Genomic DNA, 23,851 nt, shown 5'->3' with positions numbered 1-23,851 from the left:
TCTAAACTGAGGATAGAAGCTCAAAGAGGACAAAATAGTTTTAGGTAACCATTCCATATTGTCTAATGTGTAGGATAAGATTCAAAAGACCTAAAATGTTTTGATGTGTCTCACTTGGATCTGGTGAGGTTTGCCCAACCAGCCACTGTTTTTAGAAAGGCATTTTCCTTTGTATTGTAAAAGTTGCAGAAAACTAAGGCTGTTTGTAAGAAAAGTGCCTTTTTCCAGTGATCCAAACTTTACACATCTTTCCATTTAGTTCTACTTGATGCAGCTATTCTCCAATTCTGCTTCTATTTTTTCAGACGATGCTCTTCCTGGCTGCAGTGGAGGATGAGGGCCAAGCTGAGGAGGGAAGGAGGGAGATGGCTGAAACCTTGCTGTCTGCCTTGACAGACAGGCACCAGCAAAGACAGACATGGAGAGACAGGTAACACAATGTACTACCTACTTTGTTCCTACCATTGGTCTTGGAAAAAATAAATGGCTGACTGATGTGTGAGGCTGGTGAAGAAAATTGAAGTCCAAGGTCTGTCTGGTATTCAAAATGAAAACACCATTGTGATTTGCATTATTCTTAAATATGGACGTTTATAATAATGTAAAGCAAAGAATCTTTAATGTATATCTGTGTGTCTGTACTTTTTTGGAACTTTGCTTAATTGCCAGAGGTTAAAGTAATTGCGTGAACAGCTATCCCAAAACCTGATGAACTTTATACCACAGCAATGAAATGGCATATCAGTAGTAAATCAAAGTCGAATATGTCTTTGATTGTTTAGAGATGATGGGGTCTGCTCAGTGTAAAACTGTGAGCAGGCTTCTGCTCGCTAAATTTTCGGGAACTGTAATCAGATCATCAAAGAGAACAATCATGAACCATCCCATTAGTCCTATTTTGACTCATTGCGATTCCTTCCAAAGAGCTGATGTGAATTCCGCAGATATGCAGAGGTGAGGCTGGTGTTTGTTTGTGGTCCATCGGCCTGGCAGATATCACAGCTATCACAGCGACATGTGTGTCTTGGATAAGCCCAGTCACTTCCTTCCTTTCAGATAAGGCCAAAGAGCACAGGGATTAGAACACAGGCCATTCATTCGGATAAAGATGGGCCTCACACATGCAGCTCTGTGTTATTTTAGCTGTTCAGTTTCTCTGTCACTCTCCCCCTCAGCCCTAGTAAGGACACACACACAAACACTGGCATGCATGTATATACTAGCGCTGCATTCACATATGTTTCACTGCTTATTGTCTTTATCGACAGATTTGACCTCAGAGTGACACACACATGCACACACGCGTTCAACCAGACATGATCCAGAGGTGCGAGAAATCAAAGGTGCAAGGAGCTTACTAAAATTACAAAATCATTACAAAATGAAAAAAACGTTAACCTCTTAGCTGAAGTGATGCTTCCGTCTTTCCATGGTGCCACGTTTTCAGTTGTCCCCTTTAGTTGACCCTTAGCTATCCAGATGAGCCTTGTAAACAGGCTGTTTCCACACACCTTGCCTTGCTTTGTCGACGCCCAGTGCTTCACAACTCTGATGTAGGGCCTGCACTGATAGCACATTCCAACTGCACGTGCTGAAAGCTAGAAACCATCTTACCACCACCACCACCACCCCAAGCCAAACATCAGCACTGTCCCCCACCATCCACAATACAATGTTACCACTTACTAACCATTTCTAACCCTAGACTTTGCTCAGCCCACCCTAAGATCCTGACAAGTAGTATCACAGACCAGGACAGGAAATGCTCAATCCTTGTCGGCAGGGCAGACAGACGTTTACTCTATCAGCAGTGAAAGACTGATTAGATTAGTTTTGGTGGAGGGCAAGCGTCCCACACAGTATGTTTGAACTCCAGCTGCTCCTGATACCACCTCTTCCCTTTACACACATTTAATGTGTATCCCTTACCTCCACTTACAAAAAACCCAGAGGTCATCCTGTCAAGTGGCTGTCAACAGATAGCATTTGGGCAAAACTAAACACATGGCTATGTGCAATGTTAAGTGGGACATACTAGTACAGATAACAGATTTGATGAGGGTTGTCCTTAGGGAGGAACCAAAAAGTTTACACACTATTAAGAAACAAAGTCTGAGCTTGAATTAAAAGTACAGTATGTGCATTACAGAAAAAAAGAGAAAAAGTGAGGGGATTTTGTTACTTCAGTCTAGTGCATTCAGACCATCATTTATTTTCATAAAAGCACTCACAAAAATGGGACTTCTAAAATTAATTTGCTTATTCATTTTGCTGCTTTTTTATATTTATCGCCCTAATTAGATTTCCACGGAATATTCAACAGGCAAGTTTTTATCATAACACTGCCTTTTGTTTCCATGGTTTCCATTCAGCCTATAATACTTGAAAGGATGGAAAAGGGGAAGAAAAAACATGATTGATGACTCTTGCTAGAGGCCCATAAACATAAACAACCAGCACTGATTGATTACGTTTCTCGCTGACTTTTGTTTCTTAAACACCAGTTAAAGCAGCGCTCTGTGCTCTGGAACTTGGGCCTGCGAGCTGCCGTTTTCTGCCTCCTGGGCATTTTTAGCACAAGCGGGTAGGAAAGAAAGAGGAATTGGACCCGGTGACCAGTGGTTCTTCAGAAGTGACTTATAGGCACTCAGAGTGAGTGATGCTTCAGCTCACCGTGCTAGCGGAAGCAGTCCATTCATTCACTCTGAGCCAACAAAGTTATGAGAGCTTTTTTATTCATATGAGCTTTTCTGGTAACTGGGTTTTCCCGATGCACACGGTGAATTCTTTGATAGATGCTGCCCTCCACGTCCCTTCGGGAAATGCCCCGCGAGTACACGGGAAATAGATGGATTATTATGTGGGTGGGTGACTGTACCGCAGCAGAGCAGTTCTGTATGCCACACAGGAAGTACGGATTGAAGAGCAAGGCACAACCTCCAGGGAGCAGGTCTATTAAGATAGGAAATGGCACATCCCAGTGGCACTAGGGATGTTTTAGGTTTTAAAAATTCATAGATCTATGTAATTACAGGAATGAAGGATTCACACTGAAAATACATGTAGTTGCTTGGGAAGTGTTGCCTATTTACTTCATAACAGCTATACTGGATATGGTCTTGTGGATTGTATCTGTTTGCTTACACTATTGTACAAACACCATTTGAACATACTGGATCATGTAACCTTATGCTGACCTTCTGAAGCCTAGAGGTCAGTGCTCTGGCCAACAAAACACACAGACACACACTCAAAAAAAGCTTTGTCACAGTCGGCAAGCAAACACTGAAGGGAACAGCTGTGAGTTTTGTACTGACCATGCAAACTGCTGTAGGCTTTGTAAGGTCATTATATGATAATGAAAATCATTACAGAATTACATGGGGGTTTAGGACATGAGAGCAGTAGGGAGGGGAGGGGAGGGCCACATTGGGTTTGATAAATGGACTGTGAAGGTGCCCATCTGGCCCTCTCTATGGCTTTTTCTTCCTGCTCTTTTATCCACTCTTGTCCTTTACTACCCCTCTTTCATTCCCCTCCTCAATTCTCCAGTGGGCCAATGTAAAAGCGGAGCGGGCCAGTGGTGAAACATTAACAGAGTGCAAACCCAACTCACCTCTGTGGAGGAGAGAAGAGGAGGGGAGACAGGCGGAGGTGTTTATGACCCAGAGCAGGGTTTGTGTCTGAGTTGGCAAACCCTGTCCTCCTGTCTCTTAGTGTGGGCCGGTAGGAGAGGAGGCAGCCATTGACCTTTGGCATCTGAAACAGTTGGACAGCTTGCAATGTGTGAATCAGTGTAGTTTAGAGGCGCAGGGGTGGTAAAACATTACAGAGTTTAAAATGGTCCTATTCATGCGGGTCACAGTCTTTCAGTCTCCAAAGAAAAAAAAACAACAACAACAAAGATATCCATGCAAACAAGTTGGTTGGTAAAACAGTTGTATTTCTGGCAGTTAGAAACATGCTTTGTTTAAGTATGTGTGCAGTAGCTGGTTATATTGATATTTCATTCAGACATTGTACATATTGGATGTTGGACTTATGCAATTTCATTTGCCCTTTTTAGCCTCAGTTCTGGGGAAATGTATTTTTGTTATTGCATTCTTGTGACAAGAGGTTGACTGACCTAGTGTGTCAAAATAGTGTTGTACACTGAGAATCTATGGCGTACTACATCTGTTGCCTGTGTTTATTACTTTACTCCAAATTGTCAAAAGTTAGTGAGGTCTTTATCCAAGGACAAAAGAAACATCAGCTGACATGGCAAGCAGAGCTGAAGGACAGAGAAGGAGGTCCACATGTCCACAGCTGCACTCATCACTCAGCTGTCCAGCTTGACCCGTGACCCCATATGGGTGTCTCCCAGCCTCCATGGGCTTTATGTTTCCTCCCATTGTCATCCTCCCTTGTCCTCACCTGGACAGGCCTCAGCTATACAAAAGGTCCAGTCTGTCATCAAAAGCAAGGGTCACCAGGGGCCAACAGGGGCCAGAGAGCCGGGGTTGAAGTTGTGCCCAGTCGGGGATGACCCCACCAGTGTTGTCAGCTACCAGTTGCACCCCTGTGGAGATGCATAGTGACACAGAAAAAGGAGGAGAGAGACCTCCATCAGCTGGCACTTCATTCCAGGAGTGGTGACATTTCTTTTGTGTTGTCACTGACAGACCCTGCCCAGTATCCTACGCTGGGGTGGGAGAGAGAGTTAGCAGACAATGGAGGTGGCTCTGTCCCAGATGGGAGTTGGATAGATTGTGAGTGTCGTGCCTACAACAAAAATGGACAGAATGCAAAGATATGTAATGATGTAATGCAGCGAATGACTTCTTTAGAAATGGCCTTAGAAAGGGAGGAACCCTAAGCATGGGAAATTGTAATTATTGGTTCATCTGTCGTTGCACTACTGACTTAAAATCCAGGCAATGTGTTGTTTCATGACATTTTGTAGAATCTTTCTGTCTCCTGTAGGGGTTTTGGGAAAGAGGACTTGTCTGGTACAGTGCAGAGACAATGGCAGCAAACTGTTAATAAGTGGAGTTAATTAGCATTGGTGGTGTTTGGACCAACATTCTGATTGGCTCAGGCATGTTGTCACCCACGCCTGTGTGATGTAAGTTGCGGCTTGAGTTGATAGGTTAATCAGATCCCCCCCCCGCCCCCTCAACCTCCAAACCCACCATCCCAACACACACACAAACACCCCCAATGACAGCAATCTTGTTTTGCAAGCCAAACAGTCTGGTGGAGCTGAGTCTGTTTCACTTGGCATGAGTTGCTAGCCAAAGGTTTGCTGGCTGTGCCCTTGTTTCCTCTTACCTCAAGGGTTTGTTCGCTGCAGTGGTGGGCAAACACCTGTGTGTGGTGGGTGGAACTCCCAACCCACAACCATGTTCTCTGTTGTCTGTGTGATTTTTTCCTTTGTACCACCTACTTCTGCCGTCATCTACATCACTGTGTTTACTTGGTTCAGAGCACTGAAGGAGAAAACAAATAAGGACATGTCATCTGCCTCTTTCATCAACGGCCAGCCTGTAATTAGCGCAAGCGCAGTGGTTAGCCTTAGTCGCTGTCGTCTAATTTGTCTGTCTTTATCTAAAACATGTCTGTGTGGTCCTTTAGACCGGTTACATTAGTGCAGTGAGATCGCCTGTGGCCTGGGTGTCTGTGAGGTGTGTGTTTGTGTGTGCTTGATTGTAAATTATGAATTCTTCTCTCATGCACCCACCCCTGTTAAGCAATCAGTCAGTTATGCATGACATGTCCTGACCTCAGCAGAACCTCACAGCTGCTGTTGCTGTAGCAGTCGTCCTCCCATCCCAGTTTGCTCCCAGGCTGGAAAGTACATCAGAGTATGTCTTATTCTAGCAGGAATGTGCTTTGAATGAGATGACTGATGATTCTGTTTCTTTACCTTTTACTTACTGTACAAACAAGTTCTTCCCATGTAAATATGCACTTACCTCTGTCTTGCCTGCCTCTCAAACGAGTCAGTAATTAGCCATTGAGGTACATGCTTTCTCTCGTCCTGTGGTTAGGTTTGGGAATGGAAGGTTTGCAGCTGGCAAGAATCACTATCACACTCTCTCTTTGTTAAATGTTTCTGCTTCTGCCTGACTTGGGTCACAAGTGCAAAAGATTATTTACAGATTTTAATGGAAACTGCCATTTCATAATTATGCATTCCACAGTAAGCACTTGGCAATGAAATGTGGCACAGAAAGGGAGAACGAGTCAGTTGAAAAAGTCATTAAAAGTCCCACAGACATTTAAGCACACTTGTTGCAGAGACCGTCACTCATTAAATGCTGCCTTTTTAATATGGAAACAAGATTTGTTTTTGGAAAAGATAATGTGGTGAAGGGTGGGTGGGTGTGAGGGTGGTTAGGGTAGGTTTTACTGGTAGTTGGGAAAACCAGGACATTCTTTCTCGCCAAGCTTTACATCCCAGAGAGCTGATAGAGAATGATTGGGTGAGGATGTGTGGCAGGCATGTGAAACAAACAGCCAGAACATAGCATTATGGGAGGTTGTGCTCACTAAAAACACTGTGCTCCCATTTTATCTAAATCCTTTTTATTCTTTGTTGGGTTGCAGTTTTCCCTTGAAACATAAAATTGTCGCCAAACCAGTTCAGGATGGTGCATAAATGTTGCTGCTGTAGTTAGTGAGCTAATGAGCATGCAAGTAGAACCATAGAAAATAATGGGAAGGGTAGGCTTTGATAAACATCACAGAACTATATCACAGATCTAACTTGGTGTTAGGTGTTTTAATAACCACACATGCACATTATACATGCATATACACCACATGCTCCAGTCTTTTCACCCCCCACCCCCATCTACTATAACTACCCCACCTGGGTGCCCCACCACCCCCTACCCTATACACACATCTTTCTCCCCTTCTCTGTTAATTATAACCTACACTGCTGGAACACTTCATTTCATAGCAACCATATTGTCTCTTCAAGGCTGGCAGGCAGGTCATAAATTATCCTGAAGGTGAGGATGGAAGTTGGAGGAGATAGTTATGAAAATTTCATCTGTCTGCCGTAGCGGCCGCAGCTGCTCCTGTCACTAGCCGTGTGCTGGAGGAATTACACAGGGTCAGCGTGCATGTGTGTGTGTTTTCCTTCTGTGCATATGCATAGGTACTTGAACACATGTGAGCAGTTACAGTGTGCCTGTATGTGCGCATGCACGTCTTTGTGTGTCTCTGTGTGTTTGTGTATGGTGCGGGGTCAATGTGTACAGCAGGTTGGCCAGGTAAGACCTGCCTGTCAGTGTGTGGAACATCTCTGGCGTTCCTGTCACCTGAGGGCCCCAAGCTCTGCCCCGAAGCAGGGAGACTAGGAGGGGGGACAAGCTCGCAGGGCGGTCCCCAAGCTGTCTCTGTTCATTACGGCTACAGAGACGGGACATGGCCGGCAGGTGGCCAGACCTTTAGTCCTTACCTACTGTGATCATCTGCTGCTCCACTCTTTGGGTGTGCTGGTAGGAAGCCGTGAAAGTGTGCTTGAAAACAAAAAAAAAAGTCAGTTGGAACCCCTAACTTCTGTATTGTGTGCATATTTTATGTTTGACCTATGAATTAGTGTTTGTGACAAATGCATTGTGCCGGTGTGTGCACATCTTTGAATGCCTATGCTTACATATTTACAAATGTTCAGAAATTCTGCATTTGGAAGGAGGTGGAGTGCTGCTGTGGCACTTTGTTGACACAGCGTAGAACATCTCTTTTCAACAGTCAGCCTCTCAAAGTGGCAATTAGTAAGAAAAGAAAAACACAGTGAACCTCCGCCCCATCTCCTCCTACGTCAATCTGCTGTTTCCTGCAAAAATTCTATTAGGGCCAAAGTCCATAGCTGTTAATTACAATTCTAACTAGCTTGCCTCCTGACGAATGGATGGCTTCAGCAGTGATGTAGGATAAAAGGGATATCAGCGATTTCGCTTCCCCGTACAAAGGCTGCCTCTGAAATGGGTCATCAATCCCATAGTGATAAATGTCTGGTGGAGTAATGACTCTCTTATCGGCGCCGGATTACTGCAGATATTTGTAATTAGTGTAGCCACACAAGTCCCCAACAGATGTTTTTGAGGCGGCACAATATTGAAGCCTTGGTTTAGTTCTAAATGGGAACTTTCTGGAAATAATAGGGATGGTTAGAGCTATTGTACTGCTGCAGACATAGGTGTCTGAAGAAGCTGGTGTCTGAGACATTGGGAATGTGTGCTCTGCTGCACACACTGATACAATGCACAAATGTATGAAACCGCATGCACACAGACACACACACAGGCAATGCTTAAATACACAGCCTGAGGTCCATCCTTCAGATATTGTGCTCAGTGGTCATGTGACTGTGAGAGCCAGGGGGTTCCTCTTCTCCTCCTGCTTCCCCTCCTCATCGTCCTCCTCCTCCTCCTCCTCCTCCAGCCCTAGAGGTAGCCACTGCTACGCCAGGGGGAGTGAACGATTCACTTTTAACTTCTATTTCTCCTGTTTTGGGTCGAGATTCACTAGCCGCCCTGAAGTTTTTTTTTCCTCCTTCCTCCTCTTCCAGCTCTCATGAAATTGCAATGTGATGTATTCAGCCTGAGGTGTAGCTCTATTCACAATGCAGTTTGACACTACGAAGCCCTGCTCCCTTCTGTTTTCACGGTGCATTGTACAGATGGGCTACTGACAAGCCTTTACTGCTAATACAATTGTTGTCACTGTAGCTGACACATTCTTTCTAATGCTGTTTAATATTCATTTAAAAGTAATGACACCTGCATTTAATACCTACTGTCTCTCTTCATTAGGAGTGTGTATAAATAGGCATTTAGGGACCTGGTGCCAGTGAACCCTTTGTGTCTAGACTGCTGGTTGGTGGAAGCCTGTGTTCTGCTCCCAAATATACACTCACAAACCTACCAGAAAACACATCCACAGACCTATACACACATACAACAGCCTGGCCAGCACTGACAGACGTGTAAGCAGATGCAGCCAGAACTGGTAATGGCAGGTGATTATAAGTGGCACACGTGCCAAACTAATTAAACCCCTGGGTTGACAGCAGCATTTGGTAGCACTGGCATTCTGGCGTGCTGGCATTAGAATAATTGTAGCAGCAGCACATTTCACCTGCGAGACTGCGGCTAACAGCATCATTTATTTTACAGCAGGCTGCACCGGATGTTACAACAGAGGCTTGAGTTAGCTTGCTTTATGGTTTGACATGTATGGCAACCTCAGGTGCGGATAGGGCAGCTTCTCTCTGTCTGCTTGAGCCACACTCTGTTGTACTGTTTGTACAACCGAATATATAAAATAAAAAAGAATGAGTAGAACATGTATTGATATATATATATATATATATATATATATATATATATATATATATATATATATGCACATTTATACATGTAAGCAACATATTTACTCAAACTGCATAAATGTAAAAAATAAAAAAGATCTAAATCTAGTTAATAAAATATCAAAAACATATGAAACTAAGAAGTACAGACAATTTATAAGATGACAGCAGCTCGATATCTTTAGGCAGGCTCACGCTGCTCTGCATGTCCCTTCATCAGGACACATGCAGGTTGGCAGGAAGGAGACAAGGACAGGAGGACGAGTCTCTCAGTTTGTTCAGCTCTCAGGTCATCACTTCTCCAGCTGGAGGGCTAGAGCTGTGAGTCCTCCTCACAGAGGTCATCACTATGCCAGGAGGCCAGAAACTGCAACAGGAGCCCCACCTGGATACATTCTGTGCATATCCCAGTGTTTCTCTCTCACACACCTGGATAGTTGAGTAAGAATTTAGACATACCTGCAGTTCTGTGGAAACTAGTCTGGCTGTAACTGACGTGACTGATTCATGTGATGGCCTTGTGCTATGTAGCAGGTGTGGCCAGGCCAGGTGCGCGCTGTGCTGCATCACAAGGTGTGTTGTAAGGTGTAAATCTGACACAGTATCTGTTAGTAGTAATGAGTTGGGTTATGGAAGGTATTTAAGGTCATTGCATGTATTGTGAGATTTATGGACAGTGGCGTGCCATAGCATATACTTCTACGTGAACTCTAAACAAGACTATAGACAGCTATTCTCTTGTATTTCCATGTTGTAAATCAGAGTAGTGACAAATAGGGTGCATTCAGCTCCCACACATTTTCCCCAGAGGCTGCATAGTCTTGTCCACTAGCACATAATTGGTTCTTTGCTTTACTGCATATATCACTTGCTGAAACATCACTTACACTTTTCAGTTTTTATTGCACTTGCTCAGACTGTGTTCGTTCTCGATAGCTACTGTGTTAGGCTTGTTGTAGAAGAAGTGAAAAATCAGCTCTTTGAAGGCACAACTAAGTGGCCGATGGCAGCTGATAGCTGGGGCTTAGTGGATCCTCATTATGTGCTGTAGCAAGCTGATTAAAACATTTGATTTTGTTCTCTCTCTGTGTGTCTGTGTGTGTGTATAAGCGTACAGTCAAGTGCCTGTGTGTGTGTGTCCTGTGGATGTGCGAGTGTGAAAGTGTAGGCCTTTAGGCTGCTGCGGTGTGTTATCTGTTTTTTCAACCTTGTCATACTAATTACAGTCCATATTTACTTACATTCTCTTTTTTGTTTTCTGCCCTCGATAGGCATCTGTGAGCGCCTCTGTCTAGGCTGTTCTCATTAACAAACTGATGATGTGTGATAGGTCTATCTTGTGATGATACAGGGAGCTTCCCCCCCAAAAAAAAGAGGTCATGATACAAATGTTGTCAGCTTTTTGAAACCACAAAGAATTATGTTCTTGTTATCAGCAGACGCTGTGATTGCAGTTTTCCCACTGAGTGTTTGTGGGAAATGTACAAATCAAAGGCAAAGACAAATAAGCATCACCATTAGTGTGCAACCTCATTGTACCATAGAAATGTTAGAATAGAATAATGTGTCCCATAAATATCTCAATCCTAAAGCCATATAAGTTAAACTCAGTTTTGTCTTTATTTACCAGGGATGACCTGTGTCATGTTTGCTGCATGACAGCCTGATCCCATGCCACTGGAAAAAAAGATGGATGGACTTGACCACACCCAAATCCTGAAACTGCTGCTTCTTTGGAAGCACTGTTTCTGATTAACCAGACCCATTTAGTTAACTAAAGTGGTTAAAGCACAATCTACAGCCTCATTATGCAAGGCTACATGTGTGATAGAGACAAAGTGAAACTTACAAAAGAATTTGTAAATGGTTAAACGGCACAGGAAGCTGTGTGAGTATACATGGTGGGGTGAGCAGGGTAAATGGCAGACAGCTGAGTTTTATATGGTGGAGGTGGGTGGTAGGGTGTTCAGGGGGAGTGTGAATGGTTTTATATGAGTGTGAGTGACTGATTCCCAGACACAGAGCGCAGTGCATCCTGAATGGTTAAATGGCATTTATTCAGCCGGTTAGTCTGGGAAAACATATGGTGCCATTTGGAGGCCCAGACTGGTGCACGCTGTTCTCCTGTAATTAGACTGGCCCAGCAGAGCAGCTACATAACTGCTTCATGATAACCACCCTACTGTAGCCTACAGTGCTGCTGCCACCCAGCCCTGGCTGCAGCACAGGACCAGCACACCGCATTACACATCCTGTTAACACACTGTTCGACACCAATGAACACCAGTGACACACAGCTTTGGCAGCTGCACGTTCGCACTGCAGGCCAGATTTACTGTACATATGTGATGGCACAAACAGAAATATGCTGTGCATTTTTTGGTTTTATTTTACTCATAATAATAATGCATGTTATTAAAAGGGTATTTATCAAAGCAGCAACTGTGGGTGTTAGTCAGTGACTGACAAACACACTTTTAGCTGCATTCTAAATGGATTTGAGGTGGATTTTAGTAGTGATGTATTTTACTAAAATTGTTTTCATTTATAGAAAGCTTGAAAATGTCGTGATTATATAAACTTATAAGAAAAGAACAAAATAGATGGATTCACATAAAATCTTAAGCCTCTGCAATATAAATGTCAAATCAAAGTATATCCATAGCACATTAGCACAGCTTATGAATGTCAAGCTGAAAGCCTCCTTCCTCCACTTTTTGTTCTGTGGCTCACATTTTTTGCCTTTAATACCAGTTTTTTATACAAGTTTCCTCCCTACACTCAGAGATGCCATAGTTTAATATAACCATGCGTATTTGTCTTGTTGACCTTGGGATGCATGGTGGCTCAGTGGCTTGCTGTCTGTACTTGTCAATTTTTACAGTAAAGTCTTATGTTTTTTTCTCATGCTAACTGCACCTTATCTGTACTGCATATCTGAATGTGTTCACTTTTTTTCCTCCATATTGTCTTTTCTCTCTTCTGTTTTCTAATCACTCTGCACCCTCCCTTCATTAGAAACAGGGGAGCAGATTGTGGGTTGAAGGCATGGGCTGTGTTGGCAGAGCTGTGGGGGCGTCAGCTGGGCTGTTGTCCCGTCAGGGGGGAACAGGCTGGCGGCCCGGCGGGAAGACCCTGTTAAAGATACACTGCTGGGAATCGCACTGAGCAACTGCCGCGTCCAAACCTTGCAACACACATCAAGACTCACATACACCAGGTGGGGGTGTCCAAACCTGGGATAAAGATGTTTCCTCCCTCATTTATAAAATGTGACACCACTAGTCTGCCCTCTCCTCCTCCTTTATCAACATCCGTTCACTAAGATCACACACACATGCGGGAGCACAAACAAACATTTAGGACCATCAATATCACTGCAGTTCCTCTAATGACCACTAGATGCCTGTCCAGAAAATATAAAATAGATTTTGCAGTTTTTTTGTTTTTTTACCAACCAAATTTGTGTGGCCCTTTTTAACACCAAAATTGACATTGCCACTATACAGCCTGATATTATGCATAGTGCATAGTATGTGCTACTAACACTCCATCAACACACACACATGCAGTTACATACTGTACTACATACTGTCTGTGTCCAGAAGGGGCTGTCTGTGTGGCATGCTATTCTCTTGTTGTCTGTTTAGCAAGTACAGCATGTGAGAGCATTGCCAGATTTGCATATGCCGCCATGTATATTTCAGTAGCGTTTAAGACACACATCACCGGCAGTGAATTATGCATGGGGCTGGTACAGTGGAGGTGCTTGTTTTATGCACTCATGAAGGGAAATTGAACTGTGTTTTCTTCTGCTCGTGACACTCAAGGCCCAGGGCCCATTAAAATACACAGGACTGGCAGCCTGTAAATGGACTGGTGTTGTACATCGTATCCCCCGCTAATAAAGGGGGTCTGCCATAGAGAAAGGCGTCCCGACAGGTTCTGATGGCTAGGTAATAGGATTCCCACCTCTCCAAAGGGACTGACTTGAGGTGCCGTTGTAGTATCCTTGTAGACCTCTCCGTCTTTTTATATCTGATTGTGCATGTGTTTGTTAAATGCGGTGCTGTGGCAGAGATGAGTGACTGAATAATTCAAAACTGGCATGTCTCACAAAATGATGCAAACCCGTGCATGGATTGTCAGTGGGAGGAATAGAGTGTTGCAGTAAACACAGCCTAAAAGGGTCTTATGCATTATAGACAAGTCTTTTGAAACTGTTTTCTCATATGCAAATGGAACACACAAGGCTGCAAAGGCTTAATACGAATCTCTCCCATTCACTACAAATCCAAATGAAGCATAGGACTGTTAATGTTTATATTGTGTGTCACTACTCAAAGAGGATTTAGAGTGTTGGTCAAAGCAAACGAAAGATACAGTAACATATTTCTGCTACTATCAATGTTCACTTCAAAGAATGGACCGTTAGGCTATGGCTTAGCTTGCACTCAGCAGCTGTGTTCTCTTAAGCCTTCTCTGGACTGGGGGAATCGACTGCAGAGGATGAGCATCATTAGATATGTCATTTAAGACACCTATGCTCTCCCACTGCTCTATATTTATCCGCTTGCAGGTCTCTAACAGGCCCTCAGGTCAACACATTGTGTCCCTGCCTGTCATCTCTGCAATGGACGGGACATATCTGCCGGATAGAGACAATATGAAGCCACCTGCCCTCGTCTTTCCTTCCCTCTCAGCTCCTCTACTCCTCCTCTCTTTGCCTCACCTTGCCACTGTATGTATTTGTGAAAATTCATATGTTTTCAGATTATAGCGGCCGTATTCTTGATACAAGCTTTGTTTCGTTTGGCTTACCACCAGTGCATCGGCTGTTTATAGTTTGTTTTAGCCACCTCTGCGTGGTAAATGATGATAAGCCTAGCCTGTAATAAACAATCTCGTAAACAGCTCTGCAGCTCAGCCCTTAATGGCCTTAGGGGCTTGTAAGAGCTTTATAACACATTTATTACTCCTTTAATGGCCGAAGAGCTTTGAGCCATAACATAAGCTAACACTAATTTAATTTCTTGACGTATATTGACTTTATGTTATCTTTAGGTTTTGGTTATTTTACCAACTTGATTTATTTTATTCCAGTTTAGAGCTTTCCTAATGCACTGTGACACCAAAGAAGACTTGATTCAAAGACTGGATTCAAGACTTTTCTCAATTATATTACCACTTGGTATTCAGACTGTGGCAAGAGAAGAGGAGAAACCATTACTTTGTTAGCCAAAAGCACACATTCACTCAGAACAGACGAAAGGGCCAGCATGGGGAATAGAGATATTTGATGTTGAATCTCCCCCTATTTACAGTAGGATGCCTGAATAAACGTGTTCAGAAGCTGGAAAGCAGCATTATGACCCATAACCCCAAGGTATTTGAAATGGAACAGCAGGACTTACTTTGAAAAAGAATACGAGATGTGCTCTGGGCTCACTGTTTATACCTTGATGTGATTTGGACTGAAATATAAAAAAGCCTGTTTATCTGCTCTTTCTCTTTTGTCCATGGCTGAAAATTGCAGGGTTTAGAAAATGGAGGCTATCTAGACACACTGCGCTGCCGCCAGTGGTTGGAAAAAAATGATATATTTTGTTTTAGTGTCTACAGCTAGTAGAAAATTATTAAGTAAAAGTTTTCATGTCATTGATAGCTATTTACCTATTTTTCTTGTCATCACTGTTCACTTTTCAAACCAGACGTGTCAATGCAATCCCCATAACTATGGCATTACATTTGAAGGATCTAATAGATAAGTTTTTACAAGGTCCAGATTTTCCATCACACAAGTGCCCTTTCTGCAGCATTTTCCCATTATATTTTATTAAACTAACTCTGGGGCCTCTGTATCTACTTTTGGTTTCAGTGCTTCTTTCTCCAAATACCAATTTCAGCCTTTCCTCAATTATTCTTTTGTCTGAAAAGAAGCAAGGTATCAATCTTTCATGTTTTGGAAAAATCTGATGAGTGCTGTTTGCCTGGACCTCCTGCTCCACTGAGATTGTGGAGCTAGCGTGGGGAGAGAAACACAAAATTGCTGCGTAAATCAATACTAGGCCAGTGATGTTGGGGGGATCCCCTTTCAAAGAGCAGACTTGAATTTGTACGCCCTATGTTTTTGATCTCTTACTGTACTCATTTCATTCCAGACGCAGTTGTTATCATAGTTGCTGTTGTTTGTATGTTATTTTAGCTTCTTTCCCAAGTAGCTATTTTGCAATTTGGACAAAAATACAATTAAAGGTCCATCTGTTTCCAATGGCCCTAACCTCAGACAGATGGGCTTGTCTATTGAAGCCATACCAGGATCCTGGCAGGTCAGAGGCTGCAGTAATGAACATGCTAAATATGCGTCCAGGCTGATTTCATCATGACAAGGCCTACTTGAGCTAGCATGAGTACATATTTTTTCACATCAAGTTAAGCTGCTGCACTTTAGCCTTGGCTAAAAATCTGAAAAAATAATACAGGACTCGTGCTTATTTGCCTTAGTGGTGTGTATCTCGGTTGCATTGGGGACTTTTCATGCCATGTTAGAGTATTATGAGACTGCTGCAGCTATTGTTTTATGTTAACAAACCAAAGCTTATCATACTGATGCAAATATATAAAAGAATAACGCTTGTATACATTAAGCACAGTGTGTCTGCTAATAGTCTTTATATTAGTTTTGTTTTTAGCATCACACAGATTACTTGAAAGGCATATACTTGCAGCATGAGAAGTCCCACTCCTAATTGAACCCCTAACCACTAAACCTGACAGTGCAAGTTAGCTTTTTGTGGGACATGCAATCCTCAGTGTGATGGAACCGTACTGGAAAGGCCTCAGTACTTTAGAGAGAGCAACTGCTAGTTTTGAGAAGTCATGGGATTTGTCACATGCTTTCACTTTCAGACTCCTCAAATTAAGCTTCAAACCACTGACCTTATGCCTGCCCAATTATAAATGTCAAAGACGATTTTACAAAACAGATCACACTGATCCCTCTTGTATTGCACATGTGTATAAATCCTGTATGCTGTTATAGAGTAGCCTCCTTACTTCCTGTCTGGTCCTGTTCATCTTGGACTGCTGTAATACAGCAGAGATTTTCATTTGGTACTTACTAACTTGTCCTGCAACTACATAACAATGAAAAGATTAATGTAATGGCTAATAATATCCTTTAATTATAGGTGTTCCAAAGTCTTTAGGTTAATTGTGACAAATACACTGCCCCACCCTGTGGGAGACACGTCACTTCTGTCAATGTTAGACACAAAAGGAGACAGGGCAGGGTCAGGGTGTGACTGATCAACTTCAGATGATGATGCCTGATAGACAGTGTTTTGAATTATAAATACCTGCTCAGTCCTGTAGCCTCTAGCATACAAGCACAAACATTACACTAACAACTGACACAGCATTTTCTACCTAGAAACAAGCCTGAGGGTCCTGACCAAAATACTCCTAATATAGGAAAATTGAGCAGCTTTGAACTTTGGTGTTTTTGATAACTACTTGGTATGCTTCCTGGAGGATAACCTGTGGGTTTGGCTTCCCAAGCTTCAATCCCTTTGATTATATGCCAGGGCAAGATAGCTTGGCACTCAATAGGCCCTTTACCTTCCCAATATCCTCAATGTCCTGGGCCTGAAAGCACCAGTGCTCTTCTCTGTATTTTGAATCATTTACTCCTCCACTGATAATAGTTTTGAAAGTTTGGGCCAAAAGCCTCTTTCCTGTCTGTGCACTTTTCCTTGTCTCTCATCCTGTTTTTAGGTCAAGGCGTCCTCTGTTTCTTTTTTCTTTTTTTTTTTTGCTCCGATTATGCATTATGAATCATAGCAGCAGATGTGTATGTGATACAGCACTTCACCTCCTCCTTCCCTCCCTATCAGTAATGGAGTGGATCTATAGGCAGGGCTGCAACCTCCACAGATTAGCAAGTTTGAGAGAAGTAATGTGGCCACTGGGTTAATTATGCTGAAAGTAGCAGGCAAGCCAGATACAGAATGATGCTTGGTCCTTATACTATTAACCACAGAATGATGCAGTTAAATGTGGCCTGCTCCACTCCTCTCCAACTATGATGTCAAGACTTTATTGTGGTATAAGTATACAAAGTAAACTATATTTAGCCTGATTGAGTTGGAAAGATTAACAGACATTTTGAGTACATTCTTAAGCTTGGTTCCTCATTTAAAGCTATTGAGTGTCATTCAGAGCATGAATGATGGCCTGTTGTGTGAGGCACATTTCTGCTGAAACAAGCAAAATAATTGAGGCCTTACACAGAAATTAGGACCTGGGATTTGGTATTTCAACCGAAATAAGATAAAGATGGCTCAATTTTCTTCTGTGTTGGTATTTACAGTAATTAACTCATCTGAACAAAGGCCTCAGGTTTAATTTGTTCTTATATAAAACATAAAACCTAGTTGGGCTGTGCCTTTTAAGCTTTTGTTCATTTGTTTGTGTTTCTTACATATTTCAAAAGTATCATGATCTGAGTCCAAAACCCAAACAATTATTTTGTGTAACATTTTTTTTCTGCTCTTTTACTGGAAATTGCTATAAACCTTGAAGCTTGAAAAGTAAATGAGCTTGTTTGGTGGGAGAAAACCTCAAACTTCAAATAACTGGCTCATATTTACTGCATCTACTCTCCTGATGCTGGCTTTGAGTGGCTCAGTGTTTCTCAAGAAGAGCTATTGTTATGTATTTTGCTGCCCAAAGACAACCGCTGGATTTTGATAGAGATAGAAAACAAGACACCGTCTAAAATTGGCTGACCTTTCCCAGCAATCCGTACCCTCTCTGCCCTAACCACAGAGATATGAGGGCACTCTGACACTCTGTACTTTTGAGACATCTTTTGTTGTTTCTCATGGGTAAATTCTGCCCAGTGTTATTCCATGTGAACCCCCTTCACACACACACATAACCAAAACCAGTCCGCTGCAAATATAGCTCTGCAGTGTTTTTTTCACACACATCAAATACTGTATAATAAATACTGTTAAAAGCTCACAGCTGGGACCATATTTAGATCTGTGCTCACAATTGTAATCTAAGAGAGTAGCTTCAAACTAAAGGCCGTGTAGACTGTGTTTTTCCAGCTACTGAACTAATGGTCTCCCTTTAGTATCTCTTACTTTAAAGCAATTGATCCTTCTTTTTATGCTGTAGATAAGAGGTACGGAGGAGGGTATGCTGTGGCTTGTTCCACCTAAACTAGTTATTTCAATTCAATATTCCTACAGGAAAACAGTTAAAGTATTGATTTGCACCTATACAGTATGTGTGTCAACTGTCATTTCCATTTTACCTATTGCCACTCCTATATTCACTCATTTAACCTCATTGTAATAACTTTTATTTGCTCTGTCAGTTGAAAATTAAACGTCAACTGTGTTAGAGTAAATGACACCCTATGTACACATACACACTCAGTGACTGATGCCAACAAATAGTTAGAAAATAGCAAGACTGCAGTCTAGAAAGTCAAAGTTATTGGAAGAATTTACAACATAGATAGATATACGACAATAGGCATAAACATTTCTTTTTTTTTACCTCCAAGTATAGCTAACTTTAATATATTTGTGTCAACTGTAGCCCTGCCTATTAATTGACTGCTGATTCTTGTTTGAGGATTTTTTTTTTTCTTTGTCAGTAGCTTGGCCCACCTTGGAGACTGCTAGAAACTAGTCTCCTGCTGGCCTCTGAGCTATATCCACAAGATTATCAACAGCTAGATTAAGTCCAAACTTTGATACAGACATAGACTCCGCTGGCCTCTCAGTTGAATCTTCTTTGGCACTTATCCTGTGCCATGCCATGCCTCCCCAACACCAAAGCAATGTCCTATGGCATCTGAATAATGTAGTGGGTTGAGTCATCCACCATGGCAGATAGCTGCATGCATGTGTGTATGAGCGCTCGTTTGCATACACGCCTGTGTACATAAATATGTGCAATACTCAAGATGGGCTCCATTACTGCTGCAGCAGGGTATCGCTTAACTCCTATCTTTTTAATTATTTATTTTGTGAACAGTATATATATTTTGTTGGGGGTTATTGGGGCATGAATAAGCGTGTGTCACGGCCTTTTCACAATCCCTTATGAGCAAATCCCACCCCCATCCCTGACTTGCCCCCAGCAGGCCCAGCTCAGAGTTCTTCTGATAGCCATGAAGGGATTTGGGCTGGATGGGCAGACCCTGACTGGGCTGATTGCTTTGAATGGCATTGGCTAAAGCTGCGTTTGAAAGCAGGGCGTTGATGAGCGCCTTCTCAGAAGAGCCTGTGTAGTTACTGCCTCTGGGAGGGACCCTTACTAATACCCCAGCATAAGATATACAGGCAGGGATCACCAGTCACCCCCAGCCATACACACACACACACACATACATGCACGTAGACAGCACACACCCACTTACTTAAACAACAACAGAAAAGTACTTCCAGTAAACTTTTTGACTTTTACTTATGTCGCCTACTAGTTAATGGATCTGTAAGTCATTCTAACTAGATGATGAAATAACTAATTTTACTCTTCAAAATACCGTAGAGCGAAGTTCTCGCTCAGTTTGCTTACTAGCATGCCAGACAGTTTTCTATTTGTGCTTAACTTACTTGATAATATGCTCTCAACAGCCTGCAAAGACAAGTGAGGAAGGTTTCCGGAAGGTGTACGTGGGCTCACTTGTTTTGTTCGCTGTTTCACCTTGTCCTTTTGCACTCATAAAACACCTTGAACATGAGAGAAGACAAATTACAGCTTCAGACACAGGTGTCCTGGTGCGTTTTTATCTCTCAGCAGGCCCCCGGGGTACATTACCTGTGTTCCACAGGGCTGGCTGTGACATGGGAGCTGTCACTGGAGCCCCTGAGGCCCAGGCTGCTCTAAACAGGGTGGCCTTCTCTCTTTGATAGCTTGTCCCCCGGAGCAAGACGCTCTGAACTTAGAATGGATCTGCACCCAGCACCGCTGACCCCAAAACCAGTTTACCCCTTGACTTTGCTATCACCTTAGTCATGGGAACAGACATGTCCACCATAGGCAGCCTTGGTGATTAACATGAAAACACAGCCCCATGCTCATTACTGTGATTGGTACAAGTTAGAGCATGAAGACATTAGTGCTTTCGACTTCTTGTCTTTACACTGTTCATACATATGGAAAAATTCCTCGGTAACGCTTACTGATGTCAGTAAACCTTGTGTCAGAGAGCTGGGGATACGTGCTTGTCTTTCATAGCAGTCAGATGGCTTTGGGCGAAACAAGCTCATTTTGTGTGAAAGAGAGAGAGAAAGAAGTAGCAGTAAATTACTGATAAGTGACAGAGAGAGCAGCTTATCTTGTGACAGCATCAGTGTGGAATGAAGGCCTGGTGTGTGTACATTAACCCTTTGACACATCTCGAAGCTGAAGGTGAGTGAAACAGTCACAGATGTACAAGAGTAGAAAAAAGGAGAAATGTAGAGAGAGAAGGGAAATATGGCAAAGGGGTGCTGGTCGTGCCCACAGCATGGCTGGCTTTATTTTCAATCAGAGTTTACAATTTTTCATGGTCATGTCTCCCCTGCCTCCTTTTCAAAATAATCGCCTGTCGGTTTTTGCAAGTCTGGCCGCCTTTCATTTTAGAGGTTTGTTTTTGAAAAGGTTACTATTATAGCCAAATGGTTTCTCTGCTTCTCTAAACACAGCAAGGCATTAGGCTGGGCTCCGGTTTCAGGGCCTGGCTTCTAATGAGAGACCAATCACACAGAGGGAAAACACGGATCAGCCCTGCTACACCAGACCCAACCTGTGGTTTACCTCTTGAAACATAACCACAGAACATCAAGCTCTCATTTTCCCCTTTTTCTTTTTCCTTTCTGTTGGTCCCCTCCACCTCCTGTCATGACTCTTCTGTTTTACAACCAAACATGATCAAAGTTGATTGTGCAGCTGCACTGTTCCATGCAGATCTGTAAATAAATAGATTAACACCAGGACCAAAATTTGGCCTGACAGCTCGCGTGGATTGCACACTGCTCGAAAGCTTAGTCATGTCATATGGGTAGAGATTCATCCTCAGACAGGGGCTGTGAGTAGCACTGTCTTTGATAAAAAGTTGTTCCTAACTAATATTAATTTATGTATGCCACCCATAGATTTTTTTGCTACCACAGTGACAAATCTTGCCAATATTTTAGTTGCCTTTATTTTCAGTTACTTCAGAGTAACAGTTGTTTTTCTGGTCAGGGTGATTTGCCCTAACACAGAAGTTCCCAGGAACTTCTTTTCTTTCTTTTATTTTCCTTCGCACTTAAAATGTCTTTCTCAGTGTGGTCTCACTGCTGTATGTCAAGAAATGTAATAATTGTAACACTTGTGGATAAACTGTCATTTTAGCAAATTAGCAAATGTTTTCAGTTTGAACAGATGCTTTTACATCAAAGCACAGCTTTGTTTGTTGTAACCATCTGGTTTTGATATTTCCATATGGTTTGTAGGCAATCTTGCCCCCCCATCTTGTGAGTGCGTCTTTAGGCTCCCTGTACTACGAGTATGCACTTATTGCCACCAATTGCAAACGTGTATTGTTTTTTTAATGTGGAATGGTATGGCAACTACTAGGAACTGTGGTCCCAACTTCTTCTAACCTGTGGCTCTCCACAACTCTTCCTCCAGAGTACACAGAACTCTGCTGTTGCTCTGTGTGGAGGTGTTCTGTTCTGCACTACTGAGTCAGAAGACCCTGTCAGTAGACGGTGGCTTTGGCTCCTGTAAATCTGTAGTGGAAGAGAGGATGGAGAAGAGACAGGGAGCAGTATGCGCAGAGAGTCTTCTGTCACTCTGACACTCTTCAGTCTTTTTGCAGTGGGGACTATGATTTATGGAGGAGTCTCCATGTTGTAAGAACCTGAGCAGGATCACTCGCTTCTGCAGGAAGCGAGAGGGGGAGAGAGCAGTCTCCTCTGTCCCTGGTGCTTCTCTTACACACCTATCTTAGCTCTTCTTATTTCAATTTCTGTTTATAGTTTTGACGGATTATAAAAAAGCAATGCCGGATGGATACTTTCTTCTGTTCTTTTCCCTTTTTTTCAAAGTGAGTGATTGTTAAACAGTTTATGTATTCTCTTTCTGCCTGTGTGTTTATTGGAGGTAGTGAATTAGGTTTGAAACCATCACCGGAGGTTGTGTTTGAAACTTGAAAGGAAGCCCCCATAGCACAGACCCCCCCTGCCTGCCTCTCATCCCTCTCTCTCCCTTTCTCTTTCTTTCTTTCCCTCTCACTCACTCACACACAACCTCACACTCTCTCAGCACAGTTGTCACACAGTGGCTCCGCTATCTGCACATTATTAGTTATTACTTTATCGGCTCCCAAAGCTGTCAGAAGACACCCTCCTGGAATATACAGCAGGCATAAGCCATCAGTCCTCATTACGCTAGACCCATGTGCAATTTACACCCAGCTGCCGCTCACACACCCGTGACAACATGCTAATGTGTATGTGTTTTGTGTGTGTGTGCGTGTGTGACTCTATGCAGATGACAGGGCTGCACACATATGATATGAGCACACCTTTGAGGGAATACACTCACATGTATGAATAGGGCAGGGCTAATATGCAACATGATAAAAGCATCCACCACGGCCTTTATGTATGCGTTTGAAGAGAGTTAGGGCTTATGTTTTTTCATGTTCAGTGCTGCTGCTCCAAGCCACCAGGAGGCAGGGACAACATTGAAAACAGACGCTCAGGACAGCTCAAGCCCTGTTCAACACACAGGTGTGCGGTAAAACCCCTGGAGGCAACCCGGGACAGAACAGGGCCCAGCAAGTCAGACGTGGGTGAGTTACTGCATATCCTAAAGATACAGTGGAGATCAACACAAACATCATACCATTTGAAAAGAGGCGCTTGTGTGTGAAGGGGTTGTAAAAAAAAAAAAAAAAAAAAAAGAACAGCATCATATCAACATAATGAATTATGTTTTGATTCAGCCCTTGCACATTTTGCCTGGGGTGGCTGTCATGCACAGATGTACAAGTCAGGTTCTCATCATTACTGTTAGTGTTTGAGGATGGAGATTGTGCAAATCAGACCTCCTGCACTGACATGCCTTTGGATGCTTATTACACAGTACTTTTGCTAGTGACTAACCTCTCTATGGTTTGATCTATCAAAGTGGCTGCATTAGCGCTGACTAATTCCCCTTGCTATGGCTTTGGAAACAGCACACGTTCCTGAGGCCTGCTGTCATGCTGCAATTGCATCTTTTGTACTGTCCCCTGTATGCGCTCACCAAGCTGTCAATCACAGGACTGGCATCTGTGTCACTGTTATTGTTGATGTTTGAGAAAATATCTAAGCACAGTGTCGCTCGTATACTGTTGGATAGACATTAAAGGTCAATAGACATGAGCGTGACCACCCTGACTGCACTGACTGCATTAAGTTATGTTTTTCTTTGTCCACGATTATT

At 42.9% G+C, this 23,851-nt stretch overlaps 1 protein-coding gene across 3 annotated transcripts in view; it reads left to right on the top strand.

Moving 5' to 3' along the window:
• fto (FTO alpha-ketoglutarate dependent dioxygenase) overlaps nucleotides 1-23,851 on the top strand; it is a 110,917-nt gene that overhangs the window by 52,573 nt on the left and 34,493 nt on the right. For 2 of the 3 annotated variants that reach the window (XM_028402444.1, XM_028402442.1), the window contains one exon: nucleotides 306-430. In XM_028402444.1, coding sequence (XP_028258245.1) covers nucleotides 306-430 — 125 coding nt within the window. Of the gene's footprint in view, nucleotides 1-305; nucleotides 431-23,071; nucleotides 23,196-23,851 lie in introns of those variants that run through there. The other variant, XM_028402443.1, reaches the window with a different exon arrangement.

This window comes from Parambassis ranga, chromosome 3 (genome assembly GCF_900634625.1).
Source record: "Parambassis ranga chromosome 3, fParRan2.1, whole genome shotgun sequence".
Taxonomy (NCBI): Eukaryota; Metazoa; Chordata; class Actinopteri; family Ambassidae; genus Parambassis; species Parambassis ranga.
Note: the sequence above shows the minus strand (reverse complement) of the source record. Positions and strands in the feature narration are given on the sequence as shown.